The 25,415-nt window shown below is 43.5% G+C and overlaps 1 protein-coding gene across 1 annotated transcript in view; it reads left to right on the top strand.

Moving 5' to 3' along the window:
• Positions 1–25,415, top strand: part of WDFY1 (WD repeat and FYVE domain containing 1) — a 48,068-nt gene that overhangs the window by 10,456 nt on the left and 12,197 nt on the right. Inside the window, exons 2-8 of the mRNA XM_080933043.1 lie at positions 8,712–8,779; positions 14,563–14,636; positions 17,794–17,848; positions 20,057–20,207; positions 21,670–21,786; positions 23,844–23,966; positions 24,992–25,097. Coding sequence (XP_080789169.1) covers positions 8,712–8,779; positions 14,563–14,636; positions 17,794–17,848; positions 20,057–20,207; positions 21,670–21,786; positions 23,844–23,966; positions 24,992–25,097 — 694 coding nt within the window. The remainder of the gene's footprint in view (positions 1–8,711; positions 8,780–14,562; positions 14,637–17,793; positions 17,849–20,056; positions 20,208–21,669; positions 21,787–23,843; positions 23,967–24,991; positions 25,098–25,415) is intronic.

The raw sequence follows: 25,415 nt of genomic DNA, 5'->3' as shown, positions 1-25,415 counted from the left end.
TCTGTATTAGTGAGTTTTCCCTATATCTAGACAACCTGGAAACAGTAGCTTAAAGCAGCAGGTGTTTCACTGTCATGAGTCAGTGGCCTGGTTTTTGACTCAGGCTCACTCATGCTTGTGACCAGCCCTGTGCCTCAGCCACTGAGTAGTAGCTTGTTCCATCCAGGCTTCTCAAGGGTAATTCAGCAGGATATTAACCCCGCCCCCAACATGCACTTCCGGTTACCTGTGGTAGCTCCTCCCAGGCAGGAAAGGCCTTTCTCAGAAGAGCCCCGCCAGCACTTTAGACATGCCTTAGGCCTTTACTGACCCCAGGCAGCCTTCCAAAAGGAGTCAGAGATAGGTGTTCAGCCCCTACAGGAAAAGCTGTACAATCGGATTGTAAAGGGCATGGAGCAGGACGGGGCAAAGACTCTAGCATACTTCACAGTTATCTGAGACAGACGCTTGACATCATGCTTCATGCTAGGCCCAGCTCGATCTGAACCTTGAGGTAGTGAGAGATTTTATTAGAATCACCATTCCTGTTTATCATAAACGGCAGATTTTCTTTGAGATTTGGAGCTCCAGTCTAGTTCAACCTAGATCTTTCTGTGCTTGGAACCTCTTTCAAAGGGGACAACCCCCCCCCCCCACACACACACTATTTAGTGTTTTGCCGTGGATCATGTGAGATGAGCAACAATTGTCTTTAGAACTCATGGGATGTGGCCCACCACTTAGCACAGCCACATGGGTGCGACCCAAGGACCATGTGTCCTGAGGGCTTACAGAGTTCTGCTGTGCTTGCTGCCCTTGCATACCTCTTAAACTAAGGATTAGATTATCTGAATCTGAGGATTGTGTGAAAACTCTAAGGGGCTTCCAGTCCCTCCCTGGGCAGTGTCTCTGGCACTCAGAATAATAATGCTTGGTCTCTTTCGGGCATTGCTGCTGGAGCACATGGATGATTCAGTCACCACCCTGGAGAAGAACTTAGACTGTCAGCAATGACCACCTCCCTTCGAAAACACGTAGATAAATTGTTAGTGAAGATAGGTTAAGATGTTTTTGCTCCTGGCTCTGCTGTAGAAAATCTTAGGGGACAATTTGAAGTTCAGAAAGGCACACCTTATTAGTTACTTAGGGACCTTTTATGGTCAGGGAACAGAACAATGGCAGCACTGTGACGTGACTCTCACTGAGGCTAGACAGGTGATGACTGGTTTCTTATACCCATTGTTGCCTCGGCTTCCTGATATGATGTAATCGCTGAAGAGTAGATATGTATTCTGAGGATTTAAAGTAGATATGACTGATTTTATATAAAAGTATAGATTTGTGATTCTTTTAAGATTCTTACAAGATTACTTTTTTATTGTTTATTTTATTTTATATGAGTACACTGTTGCTGTCTTCAGACACACCAGAAGAGGGCATCAGATCCCATTACAGATGGTTCTGAGCCACCATGTAGGTGCTGGGATTTGAACTCAGGACCTCTGGGAGAACAGTCAGTGCTCTTAACCGCTGAGCCTCCTCTCCAGCCCACAAGATTACTTTTAAAGATAAATAATAAAATAATCCTTTCTTTGTAACTGCAGATTGCTGCCTGCCAATAAGAGAAACTGGCTGAGAAACTACCTTGGTTGCTTACACTTGTTAATCTATAACAAGTTGCTTAGTTGAGAATGTACATGGGTTCTTGGGAATAACTTGTTTTCTTTACCTGTACTGCATCATGTTATTTCTTGTAAAGGTATTGGGGAACATTACTGTTTTTTCATAGTCGTTCAGTAGAAGAAAACTAGAAGGTGATCACATTGTAATTTCATACTGCTTAAAAGATTTTCCTGGGATGTATAAGCCATGGAAAAAGAATACAGTTGTTGAAACATTGTTTCTTCTGCCCCCACCAACTAAGTGTATATATGTCTATGTGTAACATCTGTGGGAAAATATGTTGGAACTCTGTTCCATCTATCAAATCTGTATGTATATGTATGTAAAACTTGTATTATGTGTTTGTGTGTGTGTGTTGGAGCTTTCTCCATCCACCAACTGTGTGTGTGTATGCATGAAATGCTTAAAGCCTGCTTGTTGGAACTTTGTTCTTTCTACCCACCAAATATGTGTGTATATATGTGTATTTATGTATATGTGGAATGCTTGGAGCTTTGCTCCAGCCATCCAAAGTGTGAATTTGTATATGCCTGTCTGTCTGTATGTGTGTATCTGTGTATTTGTATGTGTGAAGTTGCTGGAGTTTATCTTTGCCTCAACCATTCTCCATGTTACATGCACATGTTTGAATTTTCTTCCTTTTCTTCTCCCTGATCACTGGTTGCCATCGTTGGATGTCACTGACACCGACACCCATCAGCTGCCATTAACACTAATTCTGAGTGCAGCCGCCATACTTTGGTGTCAAAGCTGGTCTTTGGCAGTGCTTCATTTTCCTTTGTTTAGGAGCTACTACTTTAGCAGAAAATATATGCAAATTTATGGAAAGGCTCCTTTACTTTTTAAAAATCATACAAGATTTTGTACCAAAATATTTTACGAGAGCTGGATGAAGTTGGACAAGGCATCTGGGTAGAGTCAGTGTATTGCAGTGGCCATATTGGCTTGCATTTTTAAAAGATGGCTTTCTGCTCATTTCTGTCCCCTGAAGCATAAACTGGAGGTAAAAATGTCCATCATCTTTGCCACAGGGTAGCCTGCTCTTTGCAGATCATGAGCTTTTCAGGAATATTTGAATTCACAGGAGCTCAGCAGAGACAAACGTAGAGGGTGGAAGCTTATTGTACATCTTTCAACCCAGGCAGCCTGTGACTTTTGGGAGAATCTCTTGCCCAGCCGTATGCATCTGGCTTCTTAGGTTTTCTGTGCAGGCACTGTGCTGTCCTCCTTTGCGAGTAATCCTGTCTGGGTCTAGTCCATCCACAAACCTCTAACTGTTCCCTCCATTCATGTCTCCTTGTAGAGGCCAGAGTCCCTTCCCTTCGCAGTGGCCCTGCAGGGAAATGGGACCCTCAAGCATGTTCCTGACTCCCAAGCCTGTCCCAGGCACAAGTTCACCTCGGTGGCCAGCAGAGTTCTGAGTCAGACACATAGAAATAGAAGTCTTGTTAAGGGAAAGTGTCCGTCATTTACTTGGAGTTGCCTCTGATTCCTGTGCCTGAGGCTACAAACAGCTTAATCCTTCGCCCACTCTGCTCCTCACTCTGCCTTGTTTGCTCTTAATGGTGATGTTGACAGACATCCTTAAGGCCCCGGGTATTTTTGTGTTTGCTATTTTAGATATCCACACTTGAACACTAAGCAAAATCCGATCCTGGAACTCACTCCAAAGTGTGTACTTGTGGGTTTGCTAGCAGGTGCCATGGGCTTTGTTGTTGCTGTTCTCAGATCCCAACCAGAGTCAGTGTTTGCTGCACAAGTGTCCCCTCTCCTCACTGCCTACCCCGACTAGTCAACCTGACAACTGCATAGCTAAAGAGCATAACTACAACTTGGTCATATTAATTTCACTTCTGTTAGTTAACTTCAACATGGCCCTTTTAAGGAAAACCGAGTATTTTTAGTCTAAAAGACGGGTCAGTTGATGGGTACTTGGGAGCAAGCCTGAGGAATCACTCTGGGTCTTGAAGACCCACGGGTGGAAGGAGAGACCTGGCTCCCTCCTCCGTGCTGTGCACATGCACTTTAGATGAGTTCTCTTTTTCCCATTTAATTATTTCTTCAGAATCAGTCAGGCCTGAAATCCCTAAATCCAACAATGTTTGTCATCTTTGAAAAATGGTAAACACTCATTTGTACAGGTTGGTTCTCTTCTACCACCGTGAGAGTTCCGTGGACCGAACTCAGGCCAGCCGGCTCAGAGGCAGTTCCTAGACCCAGTGATCCATACTGCTGACCCTGCCATTCTTCTCACCTTTGATGGCCGGGCACACTCACGTGAAGCCAAACTCTTGCCAAAATGTTCTAATTTTGAATGCTGACATGATCTCAGAGCCCTGCAGTGGGTGGTCACTGCTGTTTGAGTGGAGAACACACACACACACACAACACATGCACACACACCTAGTGTGGGAGATTTACAGTACAGCAACACAGTCTCTCAGCGAGGGAGTGGAATGGATCACAGCTCTGCGCCATCTCTGTTCTCTTCTAGATTGGTGGTGGAGCCCTCCCCAGGGATAGAGGGGCTGTGGGCAAGCCTGTAAGCCGTTTCTGTAGGCTTAGAAAGATGCACTTCCATCCCAAGTATCTTTTGGAAAAACAGACTAATGTTTGAAAACAGACATTGGAAAAAAAGACAAAGCTAATGGTTCTAAGGCACTGCTTTTAGAAAGTTTCCTTTTTTAAGTTGATAGGGTCTGGGAGTATCAGAGGCGATTTAGCCACTAAATGAATAGAAAATTGTCGAGGAAAACAGGACCTGACTTTATGTGTGCGAGCAGAGAGTTGTCAACTAGGAAATATTCCATTGGTTTAGTTCATCGAAGGTGAGAAAACAGTTTCAACACAGGCCTTCCAGAAAATACTGGGCTTACGGGCCACAGAACTACCAGATCTCAGTACTTACTGCAGCTGGCTTATTATGTAGCTGTAAGATTTTGGTGTTTGTTTGTTTGTTTGTTTTGTTTCTTTAAAGGTTCATTTATTTATTTCATGCATGTGAATACACTGGTACTTTATTCAGACACAGCAGAAGAGGTTATCAGATCCCATTACAGATGGTTGTGAGCCACCCTGTGGTTGCTGGGAATAGAACTCAGGACCTGGAAGGCAGGCAGTGCTCTTAACCACTGAGTCATTTCTCCAGCCTGTAAATTCAAATTTAGTAAAATATCAGACAACTGTTAGTATTGCATTCAAGTAGGCTTTGCTTCTAATTTGCTGAGTGGCTAGGTTTCTTTATTTTTAGCCTGGGATTTCTTTAAGCCCTTAATAACTTGCATGGTTGAAGCTTTTTTTTTTTTTTTTTTTTTTTTTTTTTTTTGATAGTCCCATTAAGCCAAGGAGAAACACTGATCATAATATAAAACAAATTCCAAGGTAACTTGTAACATTGGAAAACTTTGTTTAACATGTAGCTTCTTGAAGAATGACAGGGTATTCAGGGTTAGATTTAATGGTAGTTTGAGCCATAGACATGGAAGATCTTAGCAGCACAGGAAGTGAAAGGTGTGGTTTGAAGAAGAGAACTCTGGGTAAAGGTCATAAAGCAGAGTCCTGCTTGGAGCCTGATTCCCAACAAGGTTGTCCTTTTCTGCCCTTACATGAGAAGTGGTTTTCAAGGTAAAAGTTTCTGTTTCCTAGCTTGCTGGTTGGGTCCAAGCCAGGGTCAGATTTGTGCCAACCAAGTTTATGCTGTTTGTTCTACAAAGACAAACGATGCTGTCTTCCAAATGCTGGAGTCTCGCTAGGTGGGATCTGAGTTTGACCTTGGGTTAGGTTAAATATCATGCTGAATTTGGTTATTGGGGCCAATGATATACAGAAGAGTTGGGTTTTTTAAGATTATTTCCTCAACCCTGGGTTTCCTGATGTCTGAATGTTGCCCTTTCTGAGCACAAAAGGTAAAGTGTATTCCACTACACCCATGATCTTCCTGGCAACGGAGCTTTAGTGAATTACCAGCACTATCTTTTTCCTTAGTCTGAGAAATGTTCACATGGTTAGTTGCCAGATTTAACCCTGTGGTGGTCCTGTTGCAATTGAAGGCAGTGAAATTAAAGGAGGGCTGCAAGGAACAGCACTTGATCTCCAAGTGTGGCCTTTGTATCTTGGATTTAGGCAGGAGCAAGGATCGCTGAGTGGACTTAATACTCACCTTGGAGTTGGCCTTTTATTTATTACACTGCTGTGGCTTCAGCTGTTGTGCTGACATGGAGTGTCTAGTCAGCACAGGTAAGGCCCCTTTGGTGAACCTGCTCTCTGGGTAATCCTTGTATGCTCCATTGTGTTTTTGAGAGGAAGGATTGTGTTGAAATAGTATCCACCCTATCGTCTACCTAGAAGGACCAGTCTGCAGAGGAGAGTTCATGGTAGAGTGGCGAGAAAAAGGAGAAAAAGGGCTGGGGTGTAATCCGAGAGGACCACGTGGACACTGGAAGTGTGGCAGCTTGGGAGTTTTCAGGGCCTGACCTGGGGAGTCACAGGAACTAAGTTTGTCACTTGGCCCCTGGGATTGAGATCACCAGTACTGGATGTCGAGCACAATAGGCGCAGCTAAGTGTGGCTCCTTGGAAGATGTAGTTGGCATTGAGTGTACTAGAGGTGAGCTGGGGGCTGGGAAAGAGACCAAAAGGCAACATGAGAGCATGAGAGGAGACTAGGGTGTAAGTGACAGGCCCAGACCTGACCGGGGTGGCCAAGCTGAAGTCAGCAGAGGAACAACATGATGCTTAGCAATTGCTCTTTGTTTCTTGACAAAATAGGTAGCCAGTTATGGTGTACACACCTGTAACCCCATAGTCCACAGGCCGAGGTAGAAGAGTCCTACCTGAGCCAATCTGAGTAACATAGTAGTGACAACACCATGTCAAAATAAAACAAAACCAAAAACCAACAGCCTCTCCAAACAGACAAAAACCCGAACCGTGACATAATTACAGTTGTTACACTTAAAGATATAACTATTTATTAATTACTTTTAATATCAACAAATATCTACTGTTTTATTTCTGATCACTTTATGGTTTATTTTCAAGCTTTTAAGAATCAGAATTAAAATAAAACTCCCACATTTTATATCTGATGTATTTCTTAAGTTCCATCTTGGTTCTTTCCCTTCCAAACTATTATAGAAGGAATTGGGTCTTTTGTGTGTAGACTTTGCCACAGTCTTGCTTTTGCTGGACTACCTTCATTGTGGGGTTTAGTGGTTCCTTCTGTCCTTCTGTCCTTCCTGTATGCTGAAAGCAGTAGGTAGATCTAGCAACCTGGTCAGATTCCATTGACCTTAAGACGAACACAGAATAAGATAGGATTATGTGCTGTGTCATCATGTCACCATCTAGAACAGTCGGACATGCTCTACTGCGTGGGCACAGCTCTACTGTCCAACCCCAGAGCCTCATCATTTTCTTGGATGGCAGCTCCCTCACATCTCTACAGTCTGCCTCCCTCCCATAAAAGCCATCAGCCATTCCTGAGTTTTGTCTCTGTGGAACTGTTTTACTTGTCTAGAACTTCAGAAAGAAATAACTAGGAAAATAGTTAGAAATTTGCTCTAAACATTTGCAAACTGTTGCATTGCTATTAGAAATATACTTTTATTTATACATCTCTGTGTTTATATATATGTGTGGGTATTACATAGGGTTGCAGGTCAGAGGAGAACCCATGAATTCAGTTTTCTCCTTCTATTTGGATACCAAGGATTGAATTCAGGACCTCATTCTTGGTGGCAAACACCTTTATTCATTGAGTCACCTTGTCAGCCTGTTAGTAGGAAGAGAAACATGACAGCCAAAGAATGACAGTGGGTGATGGGAGGCTTGGGACAAAGCAGACACATCTAGAATGCAGGGCTCACGGAGGACTGGGGGAGAAGAGCCTGGCTGGTCTGCAGAAACAGGCAGGGCCCAGACTGGCCCTGGTGCTCGCCTCTGCAGCACACGCACATACTGCCCTTTGGTTCTGCTTTCCTTTTCCTCTCTGCTGCATGCACACAGGCGTTCCTCATAGCCCCGTGTGTTCTGATGAAAGAGAAGCCAGAGACAGGGGCAGGACAGCTTCCTCCAGGGTAGAGACTGAGAATTGTGGATAAGCCAAGCCTCTCACTGACTGAGGCACTTACACCCCAGCTTCTTCCCCAACGCTCCCATAAGTATAGTCCCTTTTTTTTTCCTGCTTCTGTGGGCTAGGGTGTTGCTATGTGTCCTAGGCTGGCCTCTAAGTCATGGTAAGCATTCTTATGCTCTAGCCTCCCTCTATGGGGGTTGTCAGCGTGCGTCCCTGTACCCAGCTTTTCTTCTTTGTGTCCCTGATGCTTTCCTCAGTGTCTCCTCAGTGAGACCAACTGGTGACTGTGTTGACACAATTTGCTTTACCTAGAAAAGTAGTTGAGAGTTCTCAGCTTCCTTTGTATGCCATTATACAATGAACTTTTCTGTTATTAAAATTATTTGACATTGTGACTTCTAGGTATTATGTAACTTAAAATAGTCATACTGTGTGTAATATATAATATAATTATATATAATATGCTAACTTCTGTCTGTATGTATATATTTCTCTTTGAATAACTTTGTAAGATCAACTAGAGGATGTTACATTTTTTAAGTAAAAACAAAATTGTCCTGAAGCACAAACAAAGACCGACCACCCAGTTGTATGCCAAGGAATCCACAGAGGTGACCATTCTCATGACTTGGATGTCTTTTACACACATTTTGGAGAATAAGCCTTTCTAAAAGCATTGTGACAAACTCTCTGCCGAGGTTGCCATACTTCACACTGAATCTGTAGAGACTCAAATGCTGCAGGCGTGAGCTAAAAACTGATGTGCGCAGGGAGTCAGAGGCCACTGATGGAAAGGTTTAAAGATGCCACGTGTACTGGGCAGAGGCGTTATTTCTCGTCCATTGTGTGTGCTGACTTACAATATTAGATGAAGATCAGTTATGCCTTGCTCACTATTGCCTACCATTCAGAAGGGTTTAAATAAAGATAAAATGACTAAGCAACTCTCTCTCTTTCTCTCTCTGTCTCCACAGAACCATCCGAGTATGGCTGAAAAGGGACAGCGGCCAGTACTGGCCCAGCATCTACCACACAATGGCCTGTAAGTAATGGACTTTTCCACTTAAGGACCTTATTTCTGATACCTTGGAGGATTTAAATTTCAAAAAGCTTGACTAAAAATTGCCACTGGCTTTCAGAATGAGTGCCTTTGTTGCCCAAGACCACTGACAGGCTCTAATAAACCACAGGAAACTCCTTGCACAGAGGCAGTTGGTCTACCAGCCTAACTGAAACAGGACCAAAATTGAAAAAGAAGAATTAAATAAAGGAAAAGGGCCATTCATTTCCTTTTGTCCTAGTTTGTCCAGCTTAAACTCAGTAGTGACTTTATGAAAATGATTTTTGCAGTTTCTTGGTGTGTGTAAGCGCTCATGCCTTGGTAGACATGTGGTGGTGGGAGGAAATCTGAATCAATTCCTTTACTTCCATCATGGGGGTATTGCAGACTCAGGTTTTTCAGCATGCACGTCTAAATGCTGAGCCTTCTCTTTGGCCCCCAATGGTGACTTACTCAGTGGTTAGTGGCTGATCTATCACTGTGAAAGACCTGCGTGTTCCATATACTATGGTTTGACCTGTGATTATGACCAGCTTTTCCCTGCTCTTTTCACTGTCCACATGTACAAAGATGGGGACCAAGGAGCGATACTTTGTAAATAGAGCATCTTCTCAGAAACCAGGCATGTAGCTCAGTTGGTAGAGTGCATACTAATGCTCGATGCTTAGAGTTCAGTACTCAGCACAGCATAAAACTATAGTTCCTGGCTAGATAGCAAGGTTCAAGGCCAGTGTGGGCCCCATGAGACCCTGTCCTAACTTAGAATTCATCCTCAAGCCAGTCTGCTCACATTACATTGCTGTATTTCTGTCCTCCTGTTTTTCTTCAGCCTTTCTCAGAGTCAAAGCCCTGAAGAAAATGCCTGGATGCCACCCAAGGCCAAGTGGGAGGCAAATCCCAAAGAGCCACGAAGGAGACCATTAGCTGGGAACTACATGTCCAGCGTCTGAGGAGATTTTCCATTTAGAAAGTGTTAAATCTTTAGTCTCACTTCTCCATAATGCCAGCCAGGAGGGGGGTCAGGGGGGTGGATAGTAAAAGGAGCAGGCAAAAGGCTGGTCACACGGGAGCCTGTGGAGCACACAGGCCTTTTTGTAACTACTGAGTGAACAGCCACAGCTGTGGGGCTGCTTGAGGCACTGTTCCTTAATGAGGGATTTCCTTGAAGTAAGAGCTTCCACTATCAGATGACCCCACCCCACCTCAAGGAACAGAAGTGGATTTGTTTTGAGCTTCAGGGTTTGTTACTGAAGGTCATTGTGAAGTTCCTCTGCAGGAAGGCTTGTGACATTTGTCCTAGTCTTGGTGACACTGGTCACAGCTTTTCTAAGCATTCCAAAACTGTAAAATGTGTGCCAATGTGGATCACCAGTCACTCGGCACAGCCATTGCACAGGGGTCATCCTTCCAAGCACCTCTCCTCTTAGCATTCTCTGATGAATTCGTTGTGTGTGCAGTGTTGGACCTTGTAATAATCTCTGCCAAAAGCCAGTGGCTTATCAGTGATAGGCCTTCCAAGGGCTTTGGACAGCTGGTCAACCTCATTATGTTTATGATAACATTATGTTTATAATATCACTCAGTGAAAATGAAATCCTGCTTAAAGGTAAGTTTGCAAAGGCACACGGAACATATCAGAAGATGCTCTGAAAGGCTACTCACAGCACACTGGATAGTAGAACCTTCTCGTCACCTATGTCTACATGTATTGTGGTTGCATAACTTTGGTTTCTTACACCAAATTCTCCCCTTGAAATATAAAGCACCCGGTATCTAAAAGTGCTTATGGAACCTGTTTAAGCAACAGGGTGACAGGAGGTGATATCCTCTGGGCCTCCTTAGCTACAACAGCCACACAGTAGGCTTCTGCTGGATGGACAGCTTCTTACTTCCCAGTGTCCTGGCCACTTCTGATAATTGGAAGGAAGCAATGGTCTGGGAACTCACCCCCGTGCCTGCAACGCTTTGTCATCATGGCAGAATCCTTCTCGGATGCTGTTGGTGTTATTACTCCCACCCCCACCCTGGCTTTCCTCCATAGTTCATATTTTGGTGATAACAGCCTTTTAGATCCTGAACACTGGTTCATGCCCTGCACTGGTTGTTGCTCTCTTTAAGTTGTCTCCTCCCCACCCCACCCCACCCCAACTGTTCTTGCAGTGTTGGGAAGCCATGTTTCTAGTTGTGAATTAAAAGTAATAGATTTCATCTATTTATTTTATGTGGAGGTTTAGAGGACAGCGTGTGGGAATCTGTTCTCCTTCCACCATGTGACAACAAATGCCTTTAGCCACTGGGCCTCTTGCTGGCTCCTCTTCTGATTGATGTCCCTGCCCCCTTAGGGCACCAACACCCAAGCATGACTGTTAGATCTTAAGCATGTGACCATGGTTTTCTCTGTCCCCATCCATCCTTTACTGGGCTTCCTGAGGTAGTTCCCAGTTAGAGAAGGAAGGGCTGGAAAGAATAGTCCCTAGCCTCTGCAGTGGCTGACTGGCACCTGCATGCCAAGTGCGATTCCTGTCAGCTTATTTCCAGCTGCTGCTAATGCATTTTGTTGTTGTTATTTGAGACCAGATGACACTATAGCTTAGCCTGGCCTTGAACTCACAGCAGTCCTGTGTTTTTCCTCTCCATTGCTTGGGTCCCAGGCACGAGCTTCCATGCACAGCTCAGACCCTCTTAATTGCCTATGCTGCAGTAACACATAGTGAGAAAATAAAGCAAATGATTTATGAAAAGTAACTGCTATTTTCAAATGACATTTTTTGCATAAATTTGTTGAAAATACAAGAAAAATGTTGTTTCTATAAACTATCTGCAGATTATTGGATTTGAGATGTTTAGTGGCTATTACCAAGTTCAACTTTCCTTTGACCAACATAACTCTACGTATTGCCTTGTGTGGCCAGTCTTGTTCTGTAACCTTAGCAAGAGTCACTTTCAGAATTTGCTGTGGCTGAGGAAAGATGATGATCAGTTTCTGTCTTACTTTATGCGTACCATGCTTTTTTCCCTTGGCAAACGTAATTTGATGATGTCATTACAACAGCCATTTTATTGATAAGGAAATTGAGGCTGAAGAGATGTAAGTTGATTTCTTGTGGCTGTAATTCTGACCCGCCCCTGCTTATGACAATAGAACCATGCTGCCTACCAAAAGGATGAGGTGGATCCACTAAGGTCTTAGGTGCAGGACCAGATCATGGACCGGTCTATGTCAGCCACTCGGTCATCTCTATACTGTAGTATGAAAGGGACAGTGAACAGTGAGAGACTCTGTGGGGCTCCAGCACCTCACACTGTGGGTAGAACCTCTGGGTGCATCTGGCAGTCTGCTCTGAGTTTTACATGTGTGACCTCAGACTCAAAGGTGCCTTTTGTGTATATATTGGCATTAATTTGAAAGATGGTCTTGTGTTTTTCCTCTTTGTAATGTTGTGTGAGTATTTAACCGCCTACCCTTGTTTCTAAACTGTCTTACCCCAATAGAAACCTCTTCTCTTATTCAGGGAGATGGATGGGTGGATGGATGGATGGATGGATGGATGGATGGATGGATGGATGGATGGATGGATGATAGGTAGGTAGATAAGTAGATAGATAGACAGATAGATGGGTAAGATGGATAGATAGGTAGGTATGGTATTACTGTATCAAAACCAAACCAGGGAAGCTTTTTAAATAAAAAACCGTAGGTCTGTGAGATGACCAGGTGGACAACTAGGTCTCACAGGAGCCAGACCGCCTGCTTGGTCTCTGGAGCTCTCAGTGGAAAGAGAAAACTGAATGTTGTCTTCTGATCTCCACATGTGCACTGCTGCATGGGTTTTCCCTGCATCACCCACACAAGACAACAGCAAATGTAGCGCTATAAAATTACTCAGCACAGCAACTTTTTATAGAAATGAGGAATTTTGCATACCTATGTGGTTTTATGATAGTATCAGGCAGCAGAAGAACCGAACCTTAAAGCCAACATCAAAATGTGTCATCAGATGATAAGAAAACAAAACTGCTAAGCTTGAGTCTTAAATCATCATAGCAATTGCTATCTTAATTGTGATATGTTGTGTATGTTTTTGTGTGCATAACAATGTATCTTTGTAATTATAATTCTCTTTTAATTCAGACAGCCTAACAATATATGTAGGTGGCCTCAAACTCTCAGAAATTCTCTTACCTCTGCTTCCTGGGTACTGAGATTAAAGTCGTGTGCCACTGTGCCTGGTAGAGACTATAATTCTTAAACATGATAATATATTATAATTTCAAACAAATATAAACATATGTAGACATATGGTAAGTTTTGTATAATGACAGTGTCTAACTTCCCCTACAGAATGCAACTGAGGTAGTCCTATGTGTGTAATCTTATAGTTGTCTTTGAGTACAATTTTGTGTTATATTTTCTCGGGCAGAGTATGAACCCAGGGACTGGAGAGATTGCTCAGTCCATAAAATGTCTGCCACACAAGTAAGAGGACCTGAGTCCAGAGCCCCAGAACCCACAAGCTGGGCAGCATGCTGTAGCCTGTGACATCAGCATTGTAGGGCAGGGGTAGGAAAGGTGCTGAAGACAGGCAGGTCCCTGAAGCTCATCGCCTAGTTAGCCCAGCTGAATTGGTCAGCCACAGGTCCAGTGAGAGATCTAAACATACAGATAGTGATCAAGGAACCATACCTAATGCTACCTCTGGCATATGCATACATGTATATTAAGAGGTATATAATGCTCTCGACCCCACCCCTGCCACTCTACCAGATAGATAGATGGATAGATGGATACAAGGGGGGAAGGGAGAGGGGGGAATGGCCTATTGGAGTGAGAAAACTCTAGGTTATTTCCAAGTGACAACTTCCATTCAAGATTTTGTTGTTGTTGTTGTTGTTTGGCTTTTCTTTGTGGGCTTTGAGACTGTGCTCTGCATGCGGCCGGCAGTGTGTGTAGGCAGGTTGGCCTTGAATTTGTGATCTTCTTCCCTCGCCTTCTGACTGCTCAGTTACCAGCTTGTACCTCCCAGCCCGTCTTTCTCTTATTTTCATTCAAGCCACACACATCGGGTGTATTTCCCCCTGGCATGCGTTTTTATGTGTGCTTCTTTCATTATTAGCTTAAATTATTTATGCTGAGTGAACCAGACAGTTATGTCTCCAAACATTCAGTTTTAGGAATCTCATTCCTTTCCATTTTTGGAGGACAATTTGGAATTTCTATTGTTTGAGGAACATATTTTGTCGCCCATGATTTCTGGAAGGGAGATGGGTTGGCCATAATGGGTGTGTTTGTGAAAGAGGTTGGTGCTGATAATAATAACAGTCACAGCTCTGCTCACCAACAGCTGTGTGCTGTCACAAGGGGAGTAATTCTTTTCTTTTCTACTGGGGAAAAGTAATCTTGCGGTGGGTTTCCTGGCTTGCTCACATATACCACAAGATTGGAATTCAAATGCTAGTACCCTTCGTTTTTGGGGTGCAGTTAGTCATTGGTCTTTTCTGGGGAAGTGTGATGCGCTGAAGCACTCGTTCCCAGGGGCGTTCATGCTGCCTCACTTCAGCCAAACCCTAAAGTTACTGAGGACACTTAGGGTTTATCATGGGCACTTCAGTTATATTTTCAATGTGCATAATTTATTTTCCTTAAAGCATTTTTGTCTGGTTATTTTAACCCAGCCCATATAACTCTTCTTAATAATAGTGTACTTTTAAGCAACGGCTTCCAGTACATAGCTTTTCTCACAGTGTAGTTTTGTTCTTTTTTACAGCTCCTTGCTCTGCTATGGCTTACCATCACGACAGCAGACGGATATTTGTGGGCCAGGATAATGGGGCTGTAATGGTAAGTGGGGTCCATGTATTTAGTACGTCCTTCGTAAGACTCCCCCATGCCTACTTTACTGAGCAGGTTTGTCATGAGCCGTGTATAATCATTATAGATGTTAGACTGAATATGGGTTCAATTTAATTAGTGCTTATAAATCAATTTCCATGGATCTCAAAATGCACTCATGGTTAGAGTACACACAGCCTTTTTACAGTGCACTAGAAACCTGTAGATGCTGCTACCTTTGACAAGGTGGTGTAGAACCTCTGTGTACCTGTGTGTTTCTGTGTAAGACAGAGCTGAGAAAAAGGGTCAGCCATTTATCCAGGAGCTCATGTGACTCTGGATGAAAAGCAGTGTACCTCAAACCACCTTTAGTGTAGGATGGGTTATTTAAATTTTCAGTCTGTTATTGGCTGGTGTTTTTTTGAGTTTGTGTATGTATACATTTCTGTTTGTTTCCATAAGAGAAATGTAACTCAGGTATCACGATGGTCATTGTTCTATGTGTACATTTTAGTGGTCTGCAATGTTGTATATTCATCAGGTCAAGTCAGCAGCGCACCACCATTTTCAAACTGCAGAGCATTTGCACATCCCCCAAGGAACACTTGCTCACAGCCATCAGCAGTTACTCCCTGGAGCATCTTCCCAGCTCCCTCTCTCTAATCTGCTTTCTCAGAATGTTTATCCCACACATTTTGTGTGAATAGAATCATGTTGCATGTGTAGCTTCTTGTGTGTATCTTGAGGGGTCGTTCCTGTAATAATTTGGATTAGTGCACTAATGTTCTTCTAGGTAGAGCAGTTTCACTTTGTCCACTGATAGGTCTGTGGCCATATCACTCTGAATGTGCCTAATCCTGTCACGCAGAGGCTTTATGCTTCTCTTTTCTTGTGAGAGTTTTGCATGCGGGCGCAGGTCTGAGCTGGAGGGGGCGTCTTAGCTGGGTGGCACTGAAGGGTGGAGGAAGGACCTGAGACGTGCAGCCTGTGGGTAAAAATATAGTGAGATGCTATCTAGAGGTTTTAGATGGGCAAATGATATGATGTATTTCACATCCCTTTCTACCCCTTTCAGATAGGATTTACTACATCACCCAGGCCAACCCGCCTCAAACCTGTGATCTTCCACCTTACCGTTCAGACTGATAGGACAAAAGTGCCCCCCTGTATTTTTTTTTTTTAAGATTTATTTATTTATTATATATAAGTACACTGTAGCTGTCTTCAGACACACCAGAAGAGCGCATTAGATCTTAATACAGATTATTATGAGCCACCATGTAGTTGCTGGGATCTGAACTCAGGACCTCTGGAAGAGCAATCAGTGCTCTTAACCACTGAGCCATCTCTCCAGCCCCCGTCTGGCTATATTAAAGGACTAACTCTATGGAGATTGGATTGGAGAGCAACAAAAATGGAAGGAAAGTCGAGATACTGTAACAACCAGGAGTCTAGGCTCAAGGACAGTGGCATCAGAGGTGGACAAAGTGGAGTACTTAACATGCCTCCTGGGAAGATGTCAGCTGACTGCAGATTTGGTGCTTGAACCAAGTGGGCTGTGGAGGCCATTTACAGAGGAGGGGAAGGCCCAGGGCAATACTTGGTGAAGGGAAGTACACGCAAGAGGCAAAGAAGGCTGAGATCGAGCTGTAGTTAGAAAGCTGTCTGTGTTTATATATAAACAGATGTAAGAGCAGGTCAACTTAAAAAGCTAGACGGGAGATCAAGATAGGCAAAGGGGATGGATAGGGACTGGATACCAAGACAAAAAGGTCATGAAAGAAGGAAAGGGACTGAGGTAACAGAGGGGTGGAAAATGGTGGAGAACCTTCAGAACACACTGTTGGAAAATGTCCTAAAGATTATCTAGTACTTTCCATGCAAATTAAAAAACAGATATCTAAATATGTAAGGCAGGGATAGGAGGGAGCACACTCCTTGCAGACAGAAGCCGGTAGCACAGCCATAGGAGAGGGACCACAGGAAAGCCTGTGAGTGGTTAGTGCGGGCTGATCATAAGAAAAGGCTTTACTGAGAAGGGACAAGTCTTGTGTAGGTTAAAGAGATTCATTGTTGCTTTGTTGATTTGTCTTTTAATGTAAATATGCCTTGATTATGTCTATGGACCAAGAAGAAAGAGCGAAAAGGAAGTATAAGTAGGCTGCTGCTTTGACATTCACACAGCATAGGCAGGGGGCAAGGACTGCTCTACACACAGTAGCAATTAGTGGCAAAGCTCTGCCATCTCATTCCAAACACTTTCTAAGGATGTCATGGTGATGTGCATGCTAAGTGAGATATGAAGCCCTCAAGTGTATGCCGCAGGCACCTTCTGCAGGCGGTGGTGTGTAGTCTCTGTTTTGGGAGATGCTTGGAGCCTGCTTTTGGTTGAAGAGCAGGCTGCTGTTACTGCACATGGAAGCCTGTGGCTGCAGCACAGTGCAGATCTAATTCAGCCATTGTTCCCTGGGGACCGACCACCTTGTTTATTCTCATTTACAGTGCTGATGAAGTTTGGTATGGAGGACAGGAAGTCTGTCTTTCCTTCTGTGCGCTTTTCTCACCCAGTCAGTCCACAGTTTATAATGTATACGTTTCATAGCACCGTAACAATTTAACATTAGCCGGTAAGATTCCTAGTTAGTGCATACTCTTTTGACTTTCATTTATCCTTTGCATTACAAAGTGTTTGCTCTTTTCCTCTCCTGGTTATTTGGAAAATAAGAATAGCAAAAGGCCCTCCACAGTCTCTAAAATTGATGTTTTAGAGGACATGTTTATCCACACAGCATGCATATCTTCCTCATGAAACTGCTGAGCCGTTCCTGTGTTCATTCTGTACATCATCAGCTCTGTTGAGAGCAAGGCTTTGATGCTGCGTTCCTTATCCATTATTGTGACGGGTTTATTAATTATTTTTGTATAGCCAAAGCAGCAAAATTAGCAAACCTTTGCAGTTAGAGTGTGGCTGGCTATGGGGGAAGCACTGGACTGACCAGCCACAGCTTCTTTGTAAGATTCCAGCTGCTCGAGGCCCCCTTGATGGAAAGGGGCCTGGGACAGGTTTGCTGGGAGGAGCAATCCCCACCCCCCATTCACTTTTCACTGAGCTCCTGTCGTTGTAAGAACTGTAACTTGTCTTTTTATTGCATATGCTTGCTTTTAGGAATTTCACGTTTCTGAAGATTTTAATAAAATGAATTTTATCAAGACTTATCCAGGTAATGACACACACTCTGGCACGTGTACACATTTAGATACACACACATAAAGCTAGAATATCTTCTATTATATAAGGTAGGTGTCCATGGTAACATTTCCATTTTATTGCACTAGTTATATGAGAGGATATAATAAGTTATTTATCATCTTTTCCTGCTTCCCGGCATTTAGATTTTTGTATATTGGGTTTCGGTGCAAGATTTATGTTTACTATTCTTCTATTATTGGGAGAAGTTGTGCACTGTTTCCAGTTTTTGATTAACATACAGCACGGAATACACTCGTGTGTTTGTGTGTACACGGACATGTCTGTGAGTGTAATTAATAGTTGTGTATAAATCTGTGTGCTCTTGACTGTGACAATGACTCTAGATGTTTAATTTTGATGACCTCTACTTAAGACAAGTTTCTACAAGCAGAATAGCCAGGTCAGACCCTAAAAAGTTATTTTAATGCTATGGAATTGTTTTTGCAAACTCTTCCCAAGCAAAAGTGCAGCTCCATGGGGAACCCTCTTGCAGGATCGCCCCAACACTGCTGCTTTATTATTTGGTACCAGATTGATAGAAAAGTTAAGTTTTAAAATGGTCAGAGCTTTATTTAGTGTTGTCATTTGTTTTCTGTGAATGTCTATTTGCATGTGTACCTCTGTCCCCAGGGAGTTGCCATGTGCTATAACTGAGTTAAAAAGGTATCCTTTGGAACATCTGTGACATACACATTTTATAAAATCTGTATTTAGGTTTTTAGAGTTCTCTGTGGACTATAAGTTTTGTGGTGGTTTTCAGAGTTTGCATTTCATTGGTGACTTATGACATCTTAAAAACCATGAGAAAGACTGAATAGGGTTTGTCTATTTTTAATTTTACCCTGAGGGAGAATTTAGAAACTGTGGGTGAAACAGGGTCAGCATTAACCATTTTCACCATCCTGTCCTAAAAGAAAGCATCAGAACACTTCAATAACAGAAAGAATCTAATCCTGTAAACAAGACAGCTCTTCTGAAGGCCAGTTTGACAGTCACAGATTTAGTGGGGAAAAGTGGGGTCAGGCAAATCAAACTCATCTTCTTTTACTTACATGATTTATTCTATGAATAAAAGCCACATCTTAGTCTTTGTATTTGAGATTGGTAAGCACCCTGTGTTTGTGGAAATTAGAAATACCATTAAATCAGAAAAAAGTGAAACAAAAGCCACTCAGCCACCTAGTCACCAGTCAGGGGTGGGTTTGCCTGAACCTGTAGCAGAGAGCCGGTGCTCTCTTGAAGGTTGGGGTCTTTTAGGAGCATGTGGTTTGTCTGCATGACAATTGTACTAAGTTCCTCAGTTCTTCTGAAGCACTCACACAGCTGAGGCAAAGGTTGTCTTTTCTCTCTCTTGCCTCTAACTTCATTCATTAGATAGAGCATTTATTAGACACTAACTGTGTTCAGAGTTTTGTGCCAGATGAAGCAGTCATACCACTGCCCGGGGGTGGCCTGGAATCAACTGGAAATAATCGAGTTATAGAAAAGTTTCCGCCTTTCTCAGCTTCTACTTCAAAGAACTATACAGATGGTCTGTCTTTACAAATAACAATAAAAAGCTAAACACACAAAACAATTTTAAAAACTTATTGATGATGATTTGTTTTAAAATGGCCATATCTTATATTAGATGAGTACAAGAGATATTAGCCAGGTATATAAGTAACTTTACTGGATGCAGTGACCAAAGACCTAACAAAAGACAAGAGGGAAAAATGGGTTTATGTTATCTTAAAGATTCAGGGCTCATCTATCCACCCATCATGGCAGGAAGGGTCACACAGACACATGTAGTCAGCAACTACAATGTGCCCTTGCTCTGCTGAGAAAACCCCACAATTGTCCATATAGACAGCATATAAAGGTTGTCAGAACAAAAATTAAAGTGTTCCTTCAATATAGTTAGGCAGACAGATAATTTAACAAACAAACACAAGTCTCTTTTCTGTTACTGGAATCCTTCTTGAGCACAGTGGCTTCTCAGTGGCTCCTGGCTTCCGACAGTCTTCCATTTGGAGTGGTCCAGGGCTATGGCGAGAGCCTGTGCCAGTGCATGGGGGGGGTGAGGAGAAGCAGATTGTCGGGACTCTTGCTGGGATCATGCGTGCTGTGGAAGCGAAGTCCCAGCTCTCAGTGTTCCTGTCCTGAAGGGCACTGACGTCCCTCTGTCTCCCTGCAGCCCATCAGAACCGAGTGTCTGCTATCATCTTCAGCTTGGCTGCCGAGTGGGTGATCAGCACTGGCCACGACAAGTGTGTGAGCTGGATGTGCACACGCAGCGGGAACATGCTTGGCCGCCACTTCTTCTCATCCTGGGCTTCCTGTTTGCAGTATCCTTCCGAGGGCCCGAACACGCCTACCCACCCCATCTCACTCCATACTTAATTTAGAATTGAATTGTTAGTTGTTCTGAAGACACAGTGACCCCTATGGATTTATCCTAAAATCCAAGGACCTCTGTGTCTCCTCCTCTTTGGTATAGAGCGTTTCTGTGAAAAATAATGACATACACATGATTTCTGTGGGTGCTCTTAATTTTTTTTTTTTATACAAAGTTGTAGAGCCAGGCTACCGCCTGCCCTTCATGCCTTTCATTCCAAAAATGGAAGACTGTGCCTCACCCTGTGCTTTACAAGGGGGCAGTGTATAAAACTTCTTTTTATGCTTTTTTTTTTTTTAATGTGAAAGGGGGCTTTAATCCCTACAGTACTCTCACAGAGGCCTCAAATTTCCCAGACCGTAACAATCCCTGTTTTAATGGTCTAGCTTTACCCATGGTGCACCTCTGCTCCAGGTGATCTCTGGTTGCTGAGTGCACGGCGCTCACAGGATGGGGGTCATGAGCAACAGCAGACAGCTCCCTGGGATAGTTCTCTCTTACAGTTGAATAGAAGAGTGAAATTCCCCACCAAAAGTTTTCATTTAAAACATTTGTTATAAGCCAACAAGATGGCTCAGCAGAGCAGGCCTTTACCACCAAGCCTGACAACCCAAGTTTGATCTCTGGGTCCAACGTGGATGAGAACCAACTTCCCAATGTAGTCCTCTGACCTCAGCATGTGCATCATGGGTGGTACCATGGTACAGCTCTCCCACAAACAAATGTAAAATTACTTTCTTATTTTTTGTTACAAATGAATGCACAACATGAGATACTTAAAATAAAAATGTAATAGTATCGTAGAGTTTAGGCTCAAAGGAGGAGTACCCTTATATTTTAAGTGAGCTTTTCTGTCAGCCGCAGCCTGGCTTGTAGTTTTCCTGTAGTTTTCTGTACAATGCTGGTGTTGTACAAGTGCCGTTGGTTACAGTGCGAGAGGAATGAATTGCTACTGGTGATTAATATGCTTTAAGCTGGCTGCCACACAGATCACTGATGGAACTTATGGAACTTCCCACTGTAAAGTAAGCCACTGTCACCATTTAAAGTTGGATTGTCTAGGCACAGAAGAAGATAAGTCCATATCCTGGACTTGATGTCATAGGACATCATTTTGAGTGTGTGTGTTCACTATTTCTCAGTTTCAATGGTTTCTTACAACTTGACCGTAAGTGCCTGTGTGACATCTCTACTGGTCCTCATTTTCACTGCCGGTTCCTGTAATGCTGCCCTCGATGTAACAACTGTTAGAATCCGATGCTTACTTTTTCTTTCGGTTTAGACCTAATTATCATTTCCTCATTGCCTTTCACGTTGTGGTTCCAGGTTTGCGGTCCATGGCTGGCTCTGCTCGCTGTGTGCAAGTGTGTTGAAATGGGACCCGTTACCTTTCCTTGACTGCTTCTCTTCAGGTATGATCTGGATACTCAGCATGCCTTCGTTGGCGATTACTCGGGACAGATCACCCTGCTGAAGCTGGAACAGAACACCTGTTCGGTTATCACGACCCTCAAGGGACATGAAGGTAGGTTTGGGTCACGAGTTTTTCACCTAGTTCAGGCATCCAAATTCAGTCTTCTGCACTGGGTTTGGAAAGTGCTCCATTCCTTGTGAGCTGCCATATTTCAGTTTGAGTTTTGTGTGCTGGGATTAAAAAGAAAACTGAGGGTCAGATTTCAGGTCCATTTCATACATCGAAATCCTGTCTAAATTGTTCAAATGAATGCTTTGTATTGCTTAACTTGCTTACTGATTGATTGATTGATTGATTGATTGATTGACTGATTGATTTTTAAACCGGATCTTAATATGCAGTTCAGGCTGTCCTCAGTTCATAATAATCCTCCTCCCTCAGCCTCCTAAGTGCTGGGATTCAAGTTGTGAGCCCCCATAACCAACAACCTTAAATTAATGTTTCCATAAGAACTTTTTGTGGGAAGGGTGGGTGACGTACCAGTTCTGATCCTAGGGCCTGGTTCATGCCAAGTGAGAACTTTAACCTACACCTCCAGACCCAGACCATTTCTTTTAAAGTGACCTTTGGAAGAATTCTTGTTACTGCTGTTGTGATTTTGTTCGTTTCTAGAGTGGTGCCATTAGAGAAACTTCATGGGCTGGTCAGCCTTACACTTGGTCACTGTGCTCTGGGTCAGGACTAGATCCACTCACTGTATGACTGCGGGTCTCTGTGGAGGAATGTAAAATTCCACTAGCTGGGAAGACCTTTTATGTCCATGTGGGTGATGAGTTCATTTCATTGACCGCTGAGCTGAAATGCAGTATGGCTTTTATAGAGATTGTTGGATCCCATTTCTCTTGAGTCATAGGTTGGAAGTTGGGATCCTGTAATTTAGACTGCAGAGCTGAAGGTTTGTTGAGAAGATTGATGTGGATCTGTTTAAGATGGTACTTGCACTTAGATATATGTGTACTTAGGGTCTCAAGTTCGGCAGGCTGGGTCTATCACACACTTTAGATAAATAGTTTGGATGAAATAGACTGTCCAAGATCAGGGGCTCTGGGGGAAAGGGGAAAGGGAAATAAAGGGTGCTTTGGAAAGAACTTAGAAACTGTTGCAGAGAAGCAAGGCTCCCAATGCGCCCCTCCCAAGCACGGCAGATTCTCTCATGACCTCTGGGCCTTTCAGGTCTCTGAGCTTCTGACGGCAGAATGGGTGCTGTAGCGTAGTGGTTTTCAGCATCAGCGTGCTTGTCTGCCGTTTAGGCTGCTGACTGAGCTGTGCGGGCCACAACTCAACAGAATTCGCAGAAAAAAATGGGGCCACTGAGCTCGCTCTGCCAACTATTTTTGTTTTGTCCTTCGCTCAATCTGTTTTGAGAAAGTGTATGTGAGAAGCTGGCTTTTCTTGCTTGTGAATGTGGCCTCTTCACTTTTGTATACCTGCAGGAGAGTTATTAGCCTGTGCCACTGGCTCAGAGTTACTGCTTGTTAGCAGCTGCCTAGATTGTAGTAACAACCCAAGACACCCCTGCAAAAGAAATCTCTAGAAACAGATTTCCCCAAGGGCATCTAGTTTGATAACTTAGCAGTGTGTGAAATGTAAGGGCTGAGTCAGTTGGTCTTTCTTCTTTCTTTCTTCCTTCCTTTTTTTGAATTTTTTTTTTAGCATATTTACTTGGTAAACCTACTGTTTTTTCTTGAGGCACTAATTTTTACAGGTAAAAGCACCTTAAGGTAAATGTCTATAAAGTCTCAGGGGTCAGGAGTAACCTAGATTTATGTCTTGTATAAAATGTGCACGATAAACTATATGTGTTTATTCGTTACATACTGGGATTTATATTTCTCACCAGGAGTTTTGTGAACTGATATTTTATATCTAGGTACTTTATAAATTATTGGTGCAGAATAAGGAAAAACTTTTAAGGCCTTTGTATTCAGAGCTGTGTGGCTTAGAAGTAAGTCCTCAACTTCCAAGTTTGGATGATAGATTTACAGGGTGTCTCCATAACAAATAAGAATGTGGTTTGAATGACTCAAAGGCCCAGCTGATAGTTGGGTTTCCACAGTCAGCTCTGTGTCCTGACACTGAGTGTGTTTGACCGCTCTCTCCATCCCTAGGTAGTATTGCTTGCCTTTGGTGGGACCCTATCCAACGGTTACTCTTCTCGGGAGCATCTGACAACAGCGTCATCATGTGGGACATCGGGGGTCGGAAAGGCCGGACACTTCTCCTTCAGGGCCACCAGTATGTCACCATTTGGGGTGGGGGTCAGAGGCAGGAGGGGAAGGCACTGGTACTCTGTCCTGTCAAGTAAGACAGCAGCAGCCTGATTGGACTGAATTCACTTTAACTGCCTCTGTCAATCCTGAGTGAAAAGAAAATGGAGTGTAAGGTGTTCTTCCCTCTTAGTCTGAAGAGGTCTCCCTCTTCTCTCCCAGTGAGTAGCTGCATGGGTTAGAAACTGGACTTGAGAACTTTGACCGTGGCAGATTGTGTGTACTAAAGTACCGGGCTCCTCCTGCACTGGAGGCATCAGCGTTTTATTAAACCCTAAGATTTATTCCATCAAATGTGTATATCGGCAGCCATGGTTACTTAATCTGCGACACTGTAATACTGGAGGCGTGTCTTGTAGCCTTTGAAAAGCTGCCCCCTTCTATACCGCCTCACTGTCTTCCTTGTTGCCGGTCAGACCATAGCTGTTTATTGTGATTAGCATCAAGTTGAAATTTAGCCAGGAGAAAACTAGATGCCAAAGTTAACAGGTCAGGAGATTACTTGCCTGGTATCCGTGTCTGAGAGCTTTCAGAAAGAGGGCAGAGTCCTCCTACTCGTGTGTGTGTGTGTGTGTGTGTGTGTGTGTGTGTGTGTGTGTGTGTGTGTGTGTGCAGATGGCTGTTCGTGGTCCTTCTGATCTGACAACTTGTTTAGATGAGCTGAGTCTCAGTAAGAGTGACATTCTGTTTTGTTCTGAGTAAGGAAAGAAAGTGTGCTAAAGAGAGATTGTGATGGTCACACACATCTGTAGTTTTCTCAGCCTCTCCAACTTGCTGTTTAAGTGCCAGATCCGAAAGGAGTGGCATTATTTATCTATTTATCTCTACCCATGTAGAGAGTGTGGGTAATATGTTAAAGCTTGCTAGGGGAAGTCCTAGTGGCCACACCAGATAGTGATAAAGCAGCAGATAAAGTGATAGGAGGAAGGCAGAGCTACAGGGATGAACTTCTGGTTTTTCTGTGTTAGCATGTGACTTGGGTTCCATTTGCAGTGACAGGGTACAGTCACTGTGCTACCTGCAGCTCACGAGGCAGCTTGTCTCCTGCTCAGCGGATGGAGGGATTGCAGTGTGGAACATGGATGTCAGCAGAGAAGAGGTAAGAAGCAAGGTCTTGGTGAGCGGGCAGGCGGGTGGGCGGGTCAGAGGAGAGCCCACTCTGGACTTTCAGTTTTTCACCTTGCAGGCTGGAAGCTGGCTGAGATGTCAGCAGACCCCAGCTTTTCCTCTGATCCACCTACAGATTATGAGCTAACAATGTTCAGTCTGTCCTTTAAACTTTTTAAAATTAAATTACATGTATATCTGATGTACATCTTACTGTTTGAGACACCAAGTCTGGCACTGATTTCACTAGACTGGTTGGTCTCCAGCTTTCCAGCACTGGGCTCACAGGCATATACCACCATATCTGGCT

Source organism: Micromys minutus (assembly GCF_963924665.1).
Source record: "Micromys minutus genome assembly, chromosome: 19".
Taxonomy (NCBI): Eukaryota; Metazoa; Chordata; class Mammalia; order Rodentia; family Muridae; genus Micromys; species Micromys minutus.
Note: the sequence above shows the minus strand (reverse complement) of the source record. Positions and strands in the feature narration are given on the sequence as shown.